General features: G+C 40.4%; 1 protein-coding gene across 2 annotated transcripts in view; it reads left to right on the forward strand.

Annotated features, from left to right (window-relative positions):
- IKZF2 (IKAROS family zinc finger 2 (Helios)) overlaps nucleotides 1-18,468 on the forward strand; it is a 108,449-nt gene that overhangs the window by 85,173 nt on the left and 4,808 nt on the right. For both annotated transcript variants that reach the window (XM_009887570.1, XM_009887571.1), the window contains exons 5-6: nucleotides 8,770-8,907; nucleotides 16,231-16,374. In XM_009887570.1, coding sequence (XP_009885872.1) covers nucleotides 8,770-8,907; nucleotides 16,231-16,374 — 282 coding nt within the window. The remainder of the gene's footprint in view (nucleotides 1-8,769; nucleotides 8,908-16,230; nucleotides 16,375-18,468) is intronic.

An 18,468-nucleotide genomic window follows, 5' to 3' on the forward strand; every position in this document is an offset into this window, starting at 1 on the left:
GGAAGAGAACAGCAAACCAACCTAACCTTGTTTTTGTTTTTCCTGCTCTCAGTGTCTGTGGAGAAAGGTTAAAATTAAGAGAAACCAACAAGCATTTTGGACAGTTTGTTGTGTGAACTAATTAACGCTCCACTTATCAAGTCGTCTTTAATATAATGTTAAATGTCTGAAGTGGAGTGGAAAGTACAGAGCTGGTACATACAGTTAAGGTTTAACCTCCGTCCTAAGCTGGTTCCCACCCACATCCAGATAGTGCGGAGGCATTGCAGGCAGGAGGCTTCCTTCCGAAGTCCCCTCTCTTGTATTCGTGGCAGGGCCTCTCCCCCTTTAAAAGTAAGTTGCTGTAAACCTGGCTGCCTTTAAGCGATTTTGAAGCTGTCCAGGTGATAAAACACCCGGTTATTTTGTGGACTTCCTGGTTTTTGTTAGTTTATCTCACCACCCGAGTGCTATTTAACTTCCCTTTTAGTAGCTCTTAACCATTTTGGAGTCGGTGTAAAATTGCTGGGAACCCCACCAGCACCAGGGGTGCCTGAAGGACTGGGACACGTTGGTATGGGACAAGGACAGTATGTCCTGTTCAGTGGCATCCCAGAGCAAGTGCAGAACTTTGGCACTTGAAATTTTCAAATATATATGGGGGGAATCTGAAAGCTCCATTGCCCTTAATATAAACTAAAAAAATGAGCGTCAAGTGCCTTTTGCCAACTTTGAAGCTCTTATATTGAAGGAAATAAAGGTAAGCCAAGAGAAATATATGAGGAGAGCTTCTATGTGGTACAGTGTATGTGTCTTCGGACATGGAATTGGAGCAAGTAGCCATGAATTTAATCTTTTTCAGAACTAAATACGATTTTAGTATCCTTATCTGTGTTTTCCTTAATTTAGTGTGCAATTTATTTGCATGGTTTCACATTGACAGGTACGTTTTCCTTTGTTTTTCACACATGCATAGATACAACATACAGAACTACAAAGTGAACGGTTTGTATTCTGTGCTGCAAAGGAAGAAAATGGGGTGTAAGGTTCTTGCTTTTCTGTTTTTAATTATTTAATGGGTACTGCAAGACTGTGTCAGGAGCCCTGCAAGTATCTGGATGGTTCGTGAGATTATAGTAATTCTGTGACTGCCAATGAAACAGGAGTTTGTTTGTTTGTTTGTTAAACTTCTGGCACAAAAATGCCACCTACTTATTTATAACCCTTGTGGCAGATTGGAACATTGTTTTATCTGTAAAATCCTGCAGATCAGTTAATAAATAAACACAATCTGATGAATCAGATTAAATGACAGAGCCACCAGTAGCTGCAAGATAAATTGTAGTAAAGTGCTAAAGTAATAAAAGGCTGCAGGCAGAAACATCTTGAAGGTACGAATAAGGACCCCAACCCCGTAGCTGTCGTACGTGAGCACTAATGTTTTCTGATTTACGCTAGACTCTGGCTGTGTGCTTTATACATAGAGGAGGTATAGATGCTTGTAAGTTTCTCCTGACTAGTATATTTACTTTTTCTCCACATGTGCATGCACATGTTTTTGTGGGTCCGATCTGGCCAAAATGTAGCATGGATGAAGTCCTCAGAGTTTATATATAATCTGATGTTTAATACTGCTTGCGGCAGAAGATCAAGGGAGGACTGCACACTAGTACAGTACTTCAGTGCTAGCCACTTATTTTACAATACCATAAACAACTGGCAGGTAGATGCAGGTGTCAAGCTGCTGTTTTGTGCCCTGGAGATATTTATAGGAAAGGCAGGCGTGTCTAGAAAACAAAGGGTGTGTAGGTGCCATGTTTTGCTATTGTTTTACTGCGTGCTGATGTACCACGAGTATCTAGTGGTGTTTCAGTGCTAGCTGCGTAGGGCTACTGGCACAGTACGTGGTAGTTGTCGACAGAAATAACTAATCATTGACTGCCACTGTGCCATAAGTCAGGACAAGCTGTTTTTCATTTGCTGGGAGGCTCACAACATTTTGAACAGCCACATGTATATCAATAGGCAATTGATAATAATCTTTACTAAGAGGCTTTGGGCCATGAGATCATGAAGCGAGACAAGTGCTCTATTTCAAATTCCGAGTCAAGAAAGTACTAGTTGCTTAATGGCATGTATGTAGGCTTCTTCTATTGTAATGATGCATTTTGGTTTTTTAACCTTTTGAGGTGTCCAGAGTGTCCAGAAACCTTTTTAAGCACAGATCTAGCTGTATGATCTCCTATACTGCATGATCTAGTGAACCTGTCCTTTACCACATGGTCTCACGAACCCTAATACTTGGCCAAAAACATGCTAATCTAAAAAGTGGTTGTAGAATGGAGATATCGGAACTCCACGAGGTCCAGAAATGTATCTGCATCCCAGAAACATACCCCATGTACTGCTGCTTCCGCTTGGACTGGCAAGCATTAAAAGATTAAAGCAAAGTTTTCACAATGTGATTAGAGATTTGGTTCTTTCTGAAAATCAAACTACTTTAAGATGTCACAGGTTGGGTGCTCAGATGTGGAGGTACTTGACAATGCATGTTGCAAGTCTGTGTTCTGTGCTCTAGCGGCCAGGAGCCTTCTTTTAGATGTTTACATGTTGTGACTTCTGCATGCAGGTTGTCTTGGACAATCTCGGGTTAGCTGTGGGACTTGCTGTTATTTCTGAGCTCCAGTAAATACAGATTTGTGTGTGTGTGTAATCTCCCAGGCAAAAAAAAAAAAAAAAAAAAGGCAACAAATCAAAGAACCCCCATGAATTTCAATGAACACATTTACAGTCATTAAGCACAGCAGCGAGATACAGCATCGGAGTGGGAGGCAGTTTCCTTTGCAAAGCTACGTGCTGCTCAGAGCCAGCATGGGCTTAGGTCTCACTTTAATTTTTTTGTGATTAATTTGTTCAGGGGTCTATTATTCATGTAAATATTTTTGTGTGTGAAGCTTTGAGCTAGGCAGCTCTAAAAAAGCCAAAGTGCTCTATTTAATTACAGTAGTGAATCGGAGGGACCGTGTGTCACCTCTCTGCTGCCTTAGCCCTCCTGACAAAACATCAGCACTGCCTTGGCCCTCCCCGGCTCTGACAATTGCTTCCTCAGCTCAGGGAAGCTGGATTTGGGAAGGACCACAGCAGCTTTTATGTCCACCTTTTTGTGACTATTGCACACTGTCTTTTTTTGTCCTGTGTCGTATTAAATGTCACCAAGCTCAGGGACATTTTACATTCCCCTGGGCTGACCATTTCATGGCCTGAAAGGACACTGTGCCTGCAGATAGCACTATACGCCCTCTATTTTTTTTCTGCTTTTGTTTTCTTACTCCTGCTTGGTCCTCTACTTTCTGCCATCCTAAATATCTCCTCTCGCTCTTTAATGTTCACTCCCATATCTAATAAAATCACAGTGTATTATTAAGTCCTTAATTTCTCAGTAGAGATACGGGCCATATTTTTCTGTGTCTACCTACTTGTGTGAGCTTCACCAGATTAGCCTCTGTGCATCTCGCAAAGTGCATGAATTCATTTACATGCTGTGAAGAAGGGAATTATTACCTTAATCATACATATGAATAATTGAAGCCCAGGAAATCAGAATAACTTGCCTGCAGTCACAAAATTTGTAGCGTAACTAAGAGCTGAACACTACAGTCCCTAGTCCCAACCCAGCGCCTTAATCATATTTCCTACCTCTGTGTTAAAACTGATCTTACTGTGATAAGTCCCGTTCAAGGCAAAGGGCTGCTTTGTGGTAGGCACTGTGTAACTGCAGAAGAGCTCCCCTCGCCCAGGCAGCTTCCAGTTTTAGGGAAGAAAGAAGAAATAATGAATTAATACTTGTTATGATTGTGACAGACAATTCTGCAACCTCACTGACAGTTGCAAGTATCAGCCCAAAAGAACATTTTAACTTCTTCGATGCTGCTTCAGAAAATTTCAATCGGAGAGTACTGAGGTTTCCTCCAGCTCTGGGATGCTTGGGGCCAAGTGGGAGTTTCAGATTTTACAGAAATGAGTCACGCTCGGTGTGCTGCTATCAGAGGGACTTCCACGGACCGAAAGTAGCTATGTCAGATGGGCACTTAGTTCAGAAATCTTGGCTGGCTTCCCTTCCAAAGCCCTAATGGGGCAATTATGCAAAAATAGTAAAAGTCTGGTACAAAGCTCAGTGCAAAGTCTCTAGTCCTTCGATTGGGCTGATGTACGTCACACGGCCATAGTAATCCTTTCCCTGTATGAGCGGGCAGCGTTAGCAGTTGAGCTGTTGCAGGGACTCAGGACGTGGGTAGTTGGATGGGAAGGAATTCTGCTCTGCACTGCTGCGGAGAAAAACATGGTACCAGAAATAAGGAAATGTGGGAGTAGTTAATCCTGGCTGCTGAAACCAGTGCATGTTTTGTCATTGGTCTTAATGGAGGCAGGATTTTAGCTCAGCAAAGTGTATCGTTGCTCTTAACCTGTTCTCTAAGCCTTTCTCATATTATATGCTTATGGCACGGTATTACCTGGGATGCCTTGTTATTTCCCTTTGACTTACTTTATATTCTGCTATGCACTTCCACCTCTTTTGAGAACAAAATGCTGCGTGAATGCCTTACGGGCTCTTCTCTTTCACTGACCTTTTTTTATGACTTTAAAGAAGTTTCCCTAGGCCCAAGACTGCTTTCTGTCTTGAATACTGACCTTAGAGTTACACCATCTCATTGTTGCTGCACGCAGACTTCTCAGCTATCAAAGCTAACCCACAGGACTCAAAGTATTCCTAACTCAGAAACACCTTGCTTTTTATGTCCTCCTCCTCTTCCCCCTCCTCCCTCCACATGAGCATTTTAATTTCACAAGCAAACTCCATTTCTCTGTGAATTTTGACGAGTGGTTTACCTGTTTCATGGTAAAAATTGTACTTTAAATTTAAATGTCTCTTTCACTGTGACTGTCATAATATTTTCCATTTGAGGCTGAGACTCCACTGTGGGTTTTCTGTGCCACATTGTCATCTGTACGAATCTGAGCTTAATTGCGTGGAAATTCTGACATTTCAGTAAGAAATATTAAGTGTTTTTTTATATTCTTCAAGTTAGCTGTTTCATAGGTACGGCCGCTGGGTTTTGCCCAGTGCCCTGGTCTTTCCCAGTTCAACAACAGATCGAAGATTTCTCAAGATTTTGGGCTTGTTTGCATTCACTGTATTGTGTCATTTCTATGAGAATGACTGACGGTAATTTTTTATCAGATTTCTTACCCTGAAAAGGTGATAAAGGAATAAGTACCCCAAAGCAGGGATTTCCAAACTGACTTTGCTTGTGTGCCACTACCATTGGCAGAGGTGGTTATGTACAATGCTGAATGTGGTGTCCCTGTAATATGGTCTTCAGTGAGCTGAAGACCTAGCAAGCTGAGCCAAGCTTTGAGTGGCTTCACGGTGGAAATGGCTCTGTAGAAATGGCTCCATGGTGGAAAGAGCTGCCTTTAGTGGAGGCTTGGAGAGGGTTTTGGTAGGTGTACAGCACTGTTGAACTCTTTGCCTTTAAGTCAGTGGCCTATAGACCAAGACTGCTTATGCCCAATTGTGCAAGTTTTGGGGGTAAATTTTGACTATTAACGTTTACCTACTATACAGTATTTAACAAAGGCTGAAATATCTCTTGGCAGTCATGTGGTTTCATATGGTGGTTTGTTATGTGGAACAAAGTATGCTGTTGAGGAGATCACCGGAATTGAATTCTCATATACACTTTTACATCTTTCTGTTGGGTAATATGAAATATGGAAAAATGTACACCCACTGGCAATGTTCATATCCACAAATACATATATTTTTTTTGTCATCAGTTACTTTGAGAATATGAGGGGAAATTTGCAGTTGTTTCAATGACTTGACATTTGTCACAACAACAAGGTTTCTAAAATCCAGATTGTAATTTTTACCTCGGCTAGCTGTACCTCTTGCCAAATGGGTTGTGAGAATTGCCAGTGACACAAACTGCTGCTATCAGAACCGATTCCATTGTGGTCTGACCTGACTAATTGCGCTGCAACCCACATCACAGTCACTTTGTATAAGTTTATAGTATAAATCAGATTTTACACATGTGGGGCTATGATGTGAGGCGGGGGTAGATGTGGCAGGGGGGACAGAGTTAGGAAATGAACACATGGGAGTTGTGTTCGATTCTCTCAACTGCAGCTCACAAACTTCGTTCTTCATGGTTGTGTCTGAGCAGCTTCCAGTTGTGTATTAGGCAACACAACTAACATTTGTCACATGTTGTTTATTCTCTTATCTCCTCCCCAGAGGAAGGAGCATGTGTGCTGGAGTATTTCTTTCCTTCGGGAGTTACGTTCCTCAATCCCATATTGCGTGTAGAAATTGTGCCTTTATTATCGTTAGCTTTTATCATCTCTATGAACCTTGAAATTTGATGGAATTTGGATAGCTGACCATCATTGGGAAAGCTCAGCCTTGTGGTGTGTGAATAGTTTGTGAAATTGTTGCAATGCAGGCAGCAACTATTTGAAGAGGTGTAATACCAACTTTTTTTTTGATTGTTGAATCAATTTTTTGTACTGCAAGCTTGTAAGAGAATATGCTTCTCTGTGCTAAATGATAATACAGTTAATTAATTGTAGCTACCTCTGGAATACCTGAAAGCAATCATCCCTTTCCCTTGTATCTTACAGTTTATCTAAGTTGATAACTTGGTGTAGCCAAATCAGGTGGGCTAATTCAGCCCTGCTTCAGCTCAGTTAACGTAATCCCTTCAATTGCATTGGGATGTTTTGATTAGATAGCAAGTTAGCTTCTAATAAAGGTGTCAGACTGACAGGCATTCATGCCATCTACATGCATGCTGAAGCATTTTAATGGTGATGATAGAAGTCTCTCCATCCTAGGGAGCTGCCAGTATGTTCTCCTGAAGATGCTTCCAGAATGAGATGGCTAGTTTATGTTTAAGAGCTGAGGCTTGATCCAGATCATTCCCATCAAGGGCAATTACTCGGGAATGATAATGAGCATCACACTCAGCCTCCACTGAGATTTGCAGTACCGATGCCAGTTACAGCAAAAGTGTAAGTTAGTGAGCAAAATAAGATAAAGACCACAACTGTTGGTTGAAGACACAATACTTTTCCTGAGGATAAGCCTTATCTCTAGATAGAGAGAAATAAATCCACAGTTTGGACGCTTATTAAAAGCAGCTTTTTTTCCCCAGTGGAAAACTTGGTTGTGTCACTGAACTGCACATACAAACACACTTTTTGAGAAAAACAGAAACTTTCTGCAAGCATGTTCATTTCACCAAATCCCTTTTGCTCTGAGACAAAAACAGTTGAAACTTTTTGACCAGCTCCAATACTGGAAGCTCAGGCTTCTTTGTCTTCTATCATATAGGTGATGTGGGGCACACACTGGGGTATATGCTAGTCCTGCAGAGACCCCAGAGCATTTTCCTGACTCTGGGTCTTTGATGTTTGGGGCTTCAGCCCCAACGCAAGGAGCCCTCTGCCTGCCTTCTTGTTGGCTACAGGTATCCTCCCTGCAGTTCATCTTGCATTTTCCCATCCCAGTGGTGACAGTGCATTTTGGCTGCAATTAGTACAGCTTGGATTTCATTAAGTAAATGACCATGAAAAGCTTTCAATATTGGGACAAACCCAATAGAAACATGTATATTATCCAACAGAGGATGTTCTCAATTTCTTTGGTCAGAAACTGAAATTCTTACCTAGGATTTTTAAAACTCTGTTTGACCTTCCCCATCCCTTAGCTAGCTCTGAAAATCACAGCTGGTGATGTTTTACTAGACTTGCAGTACTGACTAAATAGCTCTTTAGCTATTAGAGAATAAATGTTCATGTTCTACAAGTTTAAATTATATTAAAAACCTTTATTAGCACAGCTTGGCAAAATACACTTCTGGCTAGCTTTCTGGCCTTGGATTAGGCCATTCTTGTGGTTTCTTAATGACATGCTATGAAAGGGATATACTTTATGAGAAATTGGTGCCAGGTTTTGCATGTATTCAGAGGCGTTTGCCATTTGTTCATAATGCTGCAGAGGGAAATAAAAAAAATTTAAAAAAATAGAGTTACATCTTACATTCATCTGGCTTGATTTTCATTGTACATGGCCTTTTATATTTTTTGATATATTTTTATATTACATATATTTTAATATTATCTGGTCTCTGTGAATTACTGGGGGCGGCTCAGTTCTGGCATGTAGCAGTGCCAAAAGCAACCAAAGTTACTGTCTGCTGTCTCTTATTTTCCAAACTTCCCTTAGCCATTTTGGCAAAGTTGTCTCAATGAAAGAAGAACTCCTCTTGGCCACGTAATGGGTTTCCGCACAGTTGGGAGCAGAATAAGGCCACTGGGGCAGCCCATTTTTGTGAAGGCAACTGTTCGTACCATGGGCAAAATGTCTCAGAAGTTTCTTTCCCATGAGACTTGGTGACACACAGGCAGTGCTGGGGTGTGATTCAGCTGTCTGGTTTGTTTTCCCCTCTTGTCGTCTGTTTATTTGCTTTGCGACCAACAAGTCCGCCTCTTTTTCCTTCTGCTGATACTGTGCGGTAGTGTGAAAAACGGATGGGGCGAAGTACCTCACGGGTGGGAGGAAGTGTGTGCGGTGGGAAAATGGGGCTGGGAAAAAGGTCTGGGACTTGAGTAACCTTTCTTAGGTGTCTTTCCATTGTAAGAGTTTTGTTTCAAAGGTGTGATTTTTGATAGCAAGAAGCAGGTTGCAGTGGATTTGACCCGATGCTCTCTTTCTTTCCACAGTGGGGAAGCCTCACAAGTGCAACTACTGTGGCCGGAGCTACAAGCAGCGCAGTTCGCTGGAGGAGCACAAGGAACGATGCCACAACTATCTGCAGAATGTCAGTATGGAGGCTGCCGGGCAGGTCATGAGTCACCATGGTGGGTGGAAAACGCCTTTTGAAGTGTCTTGGACTTGGAGCATCTCTTGCTTTTTTTTTTTCCATCTGTTTTTCTTCCTTCCTTTCAGCTTTGCATCATTTCCGTCTTATAGATTGCTTATACTCAGATAGGCAGGAGGAGAAAAGATGGGCTAAAATCCTCGCTCTGTCTAATTTAACAGCACTGGGTTTGCTGATTTTTCTTTTTTTTTTTTTTTAAAGTCAGTATTTCACTTTTTAGTATGTATAAATATGCAGACGTGAAAATAAAGCATTCCATTGCAAAGTTACCCTAAAAATGAACTAAGCCATGTATAAAATGTATGATTCTCCTCCCCTTCCTTTCTGATAGTGACTGATAATTATAAGGCGTAAGGATGGTGGAGGTATTCAGAAGTCGTCATTTCTACTCCCTGTGATATTATCTTCCCCAAAAAGGGAGGGATAGATATAAAAATCTCCAGAGCAGAATGGGATTCAACAGTGTTGATGAAAGTAATTATAACCAAAAAAAATATTTATAGGCATTTACATGTGTTAGCATTAATATGTTAACTAACACTGCATGTGTTAATATACATAAAGACTGAAGATTGCCAAAAAGATTGTTGAAAGCGAGAAATGTTAAACTCCATGAATTTGTTTTAAAAAATTTCTGTAGCTATTAGTATGGATAATGAGCATAATATTTCAGACGGCAGGCTTATAGGCTAATCTGTTGCACTAAATACTTAATGTTAGCTGTCATAAATAAAATTGTTAGAATTGCATTCAAAATCAGTGTTTTAGAAAGTCTTCTGAAACTGAACATCTTTTAGCTTTTAAAAATTGTCTTTAAATGTTCATTACTTGAAGCATTTAAAATTTCTTACTAATCAGAAAATATAAAAATTATATGTTTTTCATTTTCATTAAAAATTACTTTATGCCTAAGAATACCAAAAAGGTAGGTTGTAGGTAAATGAAAAGGCGCATTTCCTCTTTTTTTTTTTTCCATTTTGCTTTTCATTGTTGAGTGGAGTTATATGGCTTCATTTGGAAATTAATTATGTAAAAGTTCTGAAAAGTCATTTCTAAAAATCGAAAAATACAAGCTTAAATAAAATCTATGCAGCATTTCTAATACGGGGTATTTTTTGGTGAAAAAAAAATCACCGAAAAATTTTAAAGAGTAATTTTCCATGAACAATTTAATCCTATAAAGGCATTCTAAATGTGTTTAATATCTATTGGCAAAATGTTTATATAGCTTTATTAAGTAATTATTATCCTAGTAGACAACCTGAAGACTAAAATCAACATTGAAAATGTAATGGGTGACTTTAAAGACATTGAAGTTAGTGCTTATCTGCCTTAGACCTGACTTTACACTTGTAAAAGTCAGTGAAAAGACTGATTTCAGGGCTTTGCTATTTGCAGGTACTCATTGTGTGCATGGTCTATTAGATGAAGCACTGGATGCTAGTTGGAGTTGATAGTAGGGTTTTAATCACCAACTCCATTCCCAACAAAATATGCACTCTTCATTCTACAAGGCTGTGCCTGTCTTATTAACCAGCTGGGTGATGATTTGAGTCAGAGTAACAGTAGGCTGATATAGTTATGACAGCCAGGTTGTTTCAGAAATTACGGTGTGGAGGATCTTCCCAAGTTCCACCCAACTTCCAAGTTTATTTTTCAGTTATTTATTAAAATTGGCTGTACTCTTATTGACAGTGTACTTCTGAGGAAATCTAAAGCTTTTTCTAAGCTGCTTAATGCTATGACAAGAAGGGTAAGTCCTTAACCTTGTCTACCCAAAGAAGCTGGCATGGTTGACCTTGCATTGATTTTTTACCAACTGAAGTTAAACCAGTGCAAACCCCATGTGGACAGTTCTTTTATTTACAGCCTGACTGACTTTGCTTGGGCTTAAAATAGAAATGTTCACACAACCACTTTGCTTTTCTCAACAGAATTACCTTAAAACAGCACTTTGAATTCAACTAGTACCTCTTTCTCCTCTGGGCAAATATGCCTATATGTCCCCTGGTGAACGTTTAAGGGATGTTTGATCCACTGTCTTCATTGTGCTGTTTAGTGAGGGCATAGCGAGGACAGGCAGCAACAGGGAGCTCCAAAATCAGCTGGAACCAGTAATAAATCTCACATAACATCCCAGCATCGCTCCCACCCATGAACCTCATCATGGAAGTAAGGGTCATGAGCACCACCCTGTAGAGGTCTACAGCAAAGTCCTTTCTCCTGGGACTATAAAGACACCAAGGAAGAGTATACAAATGATTACTCAGCTTGAAGATAGGTCTTAGTCTAACCCTGAAAAATGTACTAATTTTCGTCTCTCCCATGTCACACATGGAAAGGGTGTTCCTGAGGATGAGTGAGTGCATGCTTTGGAGATTTTGATCAGTGGTTTATTTCACATCACATTGGGGTTAAATTTTCCTGACTCTCTTTCCAAATAATTTTTAAGTATTCTGTTCTTGCTGAGTCTTTTGAAGCCTCTGAATGCATTTTGGTGTGACTGCTGGTCACAACTTCACACTTATGCACAAAATAGGCAGAGGTGGGGATTTTCTTACTCGTACCAACATCCTGCTTTAAGGACACAGGTGGCTGTGCTGGGTCTCAAGCAATATGGCCAAGGTTTAACATGAGTCTAAACTATTTCTGCAGAGATTAATTGTTCCAGAAAACTGGAGGAAGCCCCTAGAGAGTTTGGATTTTTTTCAAGCATCGTGCTCAAGTTGATCAGTTTATAGGCTTGCTACATACATCTACTTGGGTGCTTTTGCCATGGCTTGATGAGGCTTTTAATTTCAATTATAATTGTCTTGCAGATGGCTAGATCACCTGACTAAAGCCACAAGGGGAAGCAAGAGGAGAGGAAGGAGGGCTAGTTTCGGTGTGTGGGTAGGAAGATACAAGTTTCTGGGTCTCTCTCCATCATCTCGCAGTGTGCTGGTTGCTTGCTGAGCTGCCCCTCCTTGTGGCTGGGTCCTGTCCCTGGCTCAGCATGATGGCTGCTGCAAGAGAGCTCCCATGACTTTGTTGTTGGCAATTCTTGGTTAAGCAGTGCTGGCCCCAGAGGTAGAAATTAGTCTGCAGTCTCCTAGCTAGCAGTGTGTTGGGTGTGACAAAAGTGACAGTCTCTGAATACCAAGAGCATGACCTTTGCGGGAACAAACAGGGACAAATGCTGAAGGCTAGCTATGGTTATACATTCTTTTCCATCTCCACAAAGCAAAAAGTCCAGAGAAGTTCTTAAGGTGGAGAGGAGAAGGGTACTCTTTTTAGGAGAAGGAGAAAGAAGTCTAGTCCTAGGCTGTGTGAGGCTCAAAGGGCATCTCCACATAAAACACACAATGGCCTTGTGTCCTTCCCTCTTGCATAGTTGCTAAAACATCATTAAAATGCTGGTCCCACAGGAGACTTCACACCAGGGTCCATGGGAATATTTCCTGTCATTTCTCTGCACAAACACTTTTTTTTTTAAATAGCAATATTGTGAGCTTAGGAAAGGAAATTGAGGTTGATGGAGTAATACTAATTTATACCAGCTGAGACTCAGCCCAGTGTCTGTTGTCTGCACACAGAAGTATTTATCAGCAAAATGCACACTGGGTAATTTTTTTACTTCTTTTCTTCCCTATTCTTTCCTCACTGGAGCAGCGTAAACTTTTTTAATAATATGTATGGTTTCTTACAAATTAAGAAGCAAAACTTAAAAGATAGCCACTTTGAGCACTATGATTGAAAAACCAATGTCTTCAGGAACATAAAGGTTTTGTTCTGAAGACCACCCGGGTTTGTATATTGAGAGTTTGGGCTTAGAAACAAGATTTGGTGTTAACTGCAATTGAGGACGTTAACAATGTCAGAGATGGTAAGCCTTTGAATGGGCAGTCCAGGAGAGCACCCTGATAGCTGATTAAGAACATCCCTGAACAGAAACATACTGAAGCGTGGGCTTTTCATGGACTAGATGCTTGATTTTTAGAATAAAAAAGCCTTCCTGAGCTGAGACCATAAATTCACAGCATAAAATGAGTTGCTGTATCAAAGCTAGTTACAACGTGTCAGCTGTTCTTTGCGGCATCCCACTACTGAGGTAATGAAGTACAATGAAATACAACAAAAAAGGAATTGCATTTACTGCAGAGTAAATGTCTACACAAGAGCTTCTACCACAGAGCAGCTGATTTGTGATAACTGTTGGTTGCGTGTGATCAGTTTGTTTTTCCCCCTTTTTATTTTGTTTTTCCTAGAAAAAAAGAAAAAGCAGGCTGGGCTATTTGTCCTTTTTATGTATATTTTTAAATTGAAATGAAAATTAATGTATCTAGAATTGACAATGGGATCTTTAGCTTAACTCTTTGGGTTTCTAAAATGTGACATCTCACCTGTTAGCTCCAGTTTTGCATGCAACTTAAATGGTTTCAGAAACTAGGCTATTTCCATCACTCCCTTCTCCCAGGAAATCTACATAACAAAACACATTCTAGTAACTTCTTCCCTTCATAACACAAATATTGGTGTGATACAGTGATTGTGTTGCTAGAGAGCCATGCCCCGGATTATACAGTTGAGTTCTAAAGTGGGGAAAAAGAGCTTGCAGCATGAAAGGTAGAAAAGAAAAAGCTTTTACTGGTGAAGACTTTACCTTTAAAAGAAGTCCAAGCAGAATTTTTGCCTGACTTGGAGAAGAGAAGATGTCTTTTTTAGTACTATTCATTTTTCGTGGAAGAAAGGTTTCAAATTCTGTCTAGGAAATTTACACACATATGCCCAACAGTAGAATTATTAATTATTACTTAATTGTTATAAGACATACAAATATCACTACATTTGGGGCTTAATCAGATGGCTATTCAAGTAATCAAGAGGTTTTCAACTGATTTTCTGGGCAAGTACGGTCCTACAAAGCCAGCATGCCTTGGGATTTAGGGGCTTCTGCACCTCCCTAGGTTCTCACCACCAGCCTTGTGTGTCCTGTACACCAACAGCTAGAAATTCTTGAAGGGGCACTCACGTGCAAACCTGGCCCATCGCAGTGAGGATGGGTATTGCTGCTGAGCAGGGTTTCACACAGAGTGTGTGTGCATGTGCATGCCTACGCTGATTTTTGGTAAGCCAAGAGGACAGTCAGACACCAATTCCCAGTGAAAATCAACAGACATAATCTTTCCTTCCTTCCAAAATCTTCCTGGTAAATGCTTGAGTAGAACTAGAGCAGATAGCTCCTGACCAAGCACAGTATTTAAATAACCTTAAAAATTTAGCGTTAGCTGTTAAAGTATTCCAGACCTCCCAGTCTGCACTGGGCATTAATTAGGTCACTCAAACACTGCATCCCATTTTCATTTTGTTGCAACATTAGATTCATTTCATATTTATGCTTTTTCTTCATCTCTCACTGATGCCAGCAGGACTGCCTTGTAAATGAGAAACCATTGTGTTTCTCAGGGGGAGCATCCTGTACAAATAAAAAATCAGCAGAGTAAATCATTTTATAGCATATGGTAGATTCTAAGCCTCAAAGTACTCAGCTTTCCTTAGCAGCAGAGGCACAAATGGAATCAAATGAATAAATTGCCATGTTTTCTTATTATGAATATCTGAATTGAGAAGTTCACCTGAGCAGATACTCTGTTTTGTAATTGCCTGGTATTTGCTCTCCCTTACTAGAAAGAAGGCAAAGACAAGGCTTTTCTCACCCCATTTTTCATATATTATGTGCTAGCAAACAGCCACATGTTTAAGAACAGGGGAGTGATTATTCCATATTAGGATCCTGAAGATAGTAAAGTTACATGGGAGGAAAGTAGGCTGGTGGTGTTCATTTATGGCACAGTCTCAGGGAGAAGGTATCTGTGACACGAAAGACTGCTACAGTGAGAGACCAGAGGAGGACTAGCAGAAGATGTGGGTTTCGGTCCTCTACTACCTCTGTGATACCATCCATGACTTCTCTGGAAGATTTATCTAATACAGAGAATGCAATGGATTGCTCACAGTTTACAAATTGTAGGAACTCCTTGTAAGATCATCCCAGTTTTTATTTCTCTGCCATCCATTTTCACCTCAAATAATTTTTTACACCTCAGCCATGCCATTAGTGCACAGACTAGTAGCTGATCCTTCTTAGGTTCCTCTTGCTCCCCGATGAAGATGAATGCGGGACAATTAGGCCATGTATTAAAATCATGGCAGCAGAGCAGTGGGAAGAGCGACACATGGAATAATTTTTGACATGACTCGGACTCTCTGAGCCTGATCCGCACCAAGGTACCACTGACCTTTCTTGGTGTTTATAAGAGGATGCTCAACAAAAACGGAGTACTCTGTAGGTATTTAGTGATGAGCTATGTCAGCAAGTGACATAAAACTATGTGAGTTGGTCGCTACCCTGGTCCCATGGAGTTCCTAAATTCCTATGCTTCTTTTGCTCTAGAACTTCATTCCCTAAGCCAACAAGCAACAAAGAGTGAAATGAGTAAAGACACAAGGGGTCATTAATTTCTTGTTATTGTCTCAAAGACAATGTATGAGCATTCCCCTAACATAGTTAGCACAGGAATGCTCCCAGCTAATCCCAGAAAGTGAGAAGACAGACACAGAAGAATTGCATTCACTGGTTGTTAGGGATAAAATATTAATCAAAAAAATGTTGGTTTCTGCAACTGACTCTGAAGGGAATTTCCATATGATGTTGACTCTGTAATTCCAATACAGCATTTGTTGATTTTATGGTCTCGTATATAGAAGAAGGAAACATACTTTCACAAACAGATCCTTCATTCTGGAAGCCTTTGTCTTGGGGAATGCACAGCCAGGCCCAGGAAACATAATTCATCAGTGCCTTGTGTGTTTTCTAGTCGTAGAGATTAGCACAAAAAGAAAATAAGAATGGTAAGCGTGCCTTATAAGTGTGAATTTAAGGGAATACACAAAGAATGACAACTAAAAAGTTACATTGGCAACAGGTGACCATATTGAAAGGAGAATAACAGAAAATATTATCTACAGAGTGAGTTTTCAAAAGTGTTCCCTCCTCAGTGGAGATCTTGAGTATTGAGAGCAAAACAAGTCCTTTAATAAATGCTTAAAGTTGGGCTTCTGCTAAATATGATGGTACCAAAGAGAGACGTTTTGAAAATGTGGCTCTGTTTAAAGGTGGTTGCTATCTTGATGCCCAGTGTGTTCCTACACCTTGCTTTATTTTGTGTTGCACTTGTTGCGCAATCAGCAGGGCTCAAATGATTTGTATTGTCTGTGAAGTGTAGACCAGACTTGTCTGATACGATTTTTTGGTTTTACGTAGTACCTCCTATGGAAGATTGTAAGGAACAAGAGCCTGTGATGGACAACAATATTTCTCTGGTGCCTTTTGAGAGACCTGCTGTTATAGAGAAGCTGACAAGCAACATGGGAAAGCGTAAAAGCTCCACCCCACAGAAGTTTGTGGGTAAGCTTGAAATACGCCTTTTTGTTATTTTTAGTGTGTAGGTATAGGTTACTTGTAATTTGTAATAGCCAAAAGAACAAGGGGAGAAGTAGCGCTCTCAGAACTTGGTCGTGATGGGGAGGGACAACAGTTGAGATGGTTAAACTACAGCAAAAAATCCTGAAAATTATTGAATTAATTTTACCAACCCAGAGAATTCAAAAGTGAGGTCCCACGAATCATGAAAATCTTGAGCTTTTTACTGCGCCTTAAGGCTGTTTTGGTTTTTTTAACTTTTCTCTGGCCCTTCTGAGATTTAGAGTTGTCATCCTTCCCTCTCCTTGCCCCAGCAAATAAAAACTAAGACTCTCATATAATTTTCTGTTTCCGTATATGTGTGTGTCAAAAAAAACCTCCCAAGTATCTCAAGACGTGTAACTTGTATTAAATTCTTGAGAGTTGGCAACAACTGGTCTGATAATACCGGCATGAGGAAGTAAAATCACATCGCTTCTGTTGGAAGAAGTGCTTGCTCCAAGTGCAGCATGCTGCACACAATAAACTTATTAACACAAGAATATAAAACATGGTTTGGTTACCAAATTTAGAATCCTAGGCCCAGAAGTCATATTTTGCTTTGTATCTTGACATCTTTAAATTGTTCAACTTGTAACAGGAGAGAGTATGGGGAATTTTGCTTGGTTTGAGCTGTAACTTAAAGCTTCTTTTTACTGCTACTGAGGCAGTGATAAACTTAGGAGGGGAGCTGGGACAGAGAATTATTTGGGGTAAGTTTATGCGGCTAGACTCCAAAGTCATGTAATATGTATTTTCCATGCTCACTCTCTGGAAGGACAGTTGTACAGATTTTAAGGATGTCCTATGCTTGTTCTGCCTACACAGAGGACACTTAAGGAGAGAGGATGGGAGACTGTAAGCAATTAACACAGACATTTAGAAAAGTCATTGCCCCTCAGCTAAATGCAGATTCGGATGGATTTGTTAAATCACCACTGAAGGTGGTTTTAAGCTAACCCACATGGTTTTGAATAGCAGGGGGCTAGCAGCATGCAGCAGCGCACCTGAGGGGACACTGACACACTGACCTGGCAGCTCTCAGTCATCTGACCATTCCCAAATATTGGTGCTAAGCCAAGGTTAGGTCAGGAACAATCCAATCCACACGAGAAATGCTGGAAGGCATCAGTATTTCCTATATTGTTATTAGTCCTTCTGAGATAAAAGCTTAATTCTTAGACTGTTGTTTTTAAGAGTGGTCTGAAATTAGTTACTGTATAGCTGACAAAAACTAGAGGATTTATACTCTGATTTCATTTACTGCTGTGACAACAGTTGGGGTTGAAGAGGGTGGAAATGGGCACAGGGCTCTCTACTGACAAACCAAATGCAGCTTTATGAGATTGCAAACATGGCCCTATCATAGCAGATTTCCCTAGTGTTGTCTCAGCAAGTGCTGTACTTCCTTGCAATTGTGATCAACAGTGAAATAGTTAACCATGCTGACACTTAAACTGGTGCATGTAGACCTCAGAAACAGCCTCAAAAAAACCCAAGGGCAGTTCACACCTCTTTCTCTTCCCCCCTCTCCCCCCCCAAAAAAAATTGCAATACTTCTCAGAGGTTATCTTTGCAGGGGCTACAGACTTCATCTGAGACAGCTGGAGACCTTGCTCTCTTCCCTTCAATTCTGGTGTACCCATGCCTGCTCTCAAAGCAGTATAGTTTACTGATTATAAGTATACCTCACAACTGAGGCAACCCACTTTTTGAATGGTATAAATTGAATCAATTTTTGGAAGCTATAGATTATTGACTCTTTTTTCAGACAAGGAAGGTTATTTTAGTTGTCCACCTATGTGCAATTGGCCACAGGCTGTTACTGTCTTCAAGGGCAAATTTACTGATTGGAAATCTTTGCCCGAGATATGTGTAGCAGAGTATTATGCTCTTCAGTAGGGTATAGTACTTTGTTGCTGGATAAACCTGTTTCTTCTATAGGTGTAACAGATCACTTTTTTATTCAGTTTTTCTGGGGCTAGGAATCCAGGGTTTCATGTCACATGCAGCTTTTCATCCAGATCCAGCTGTAGGGAA

Source organism: Charadrius vociferus, unplaced genomic scaffold, assembly GCF_000708025.1.
Source record: "Charadrius vociferus isolate BGI_N301 unplaced genomic scaffold, ASM70802v2 scaffold136, whole genome shotgun sequence".
Classification (NCBI taxonomy): domain Eukaryota; kingdom Metazoa; phylum Chordata; class Aves; order Charadriiformes; family Charadriidae; genus Charadrius; species Charadrius vociferus.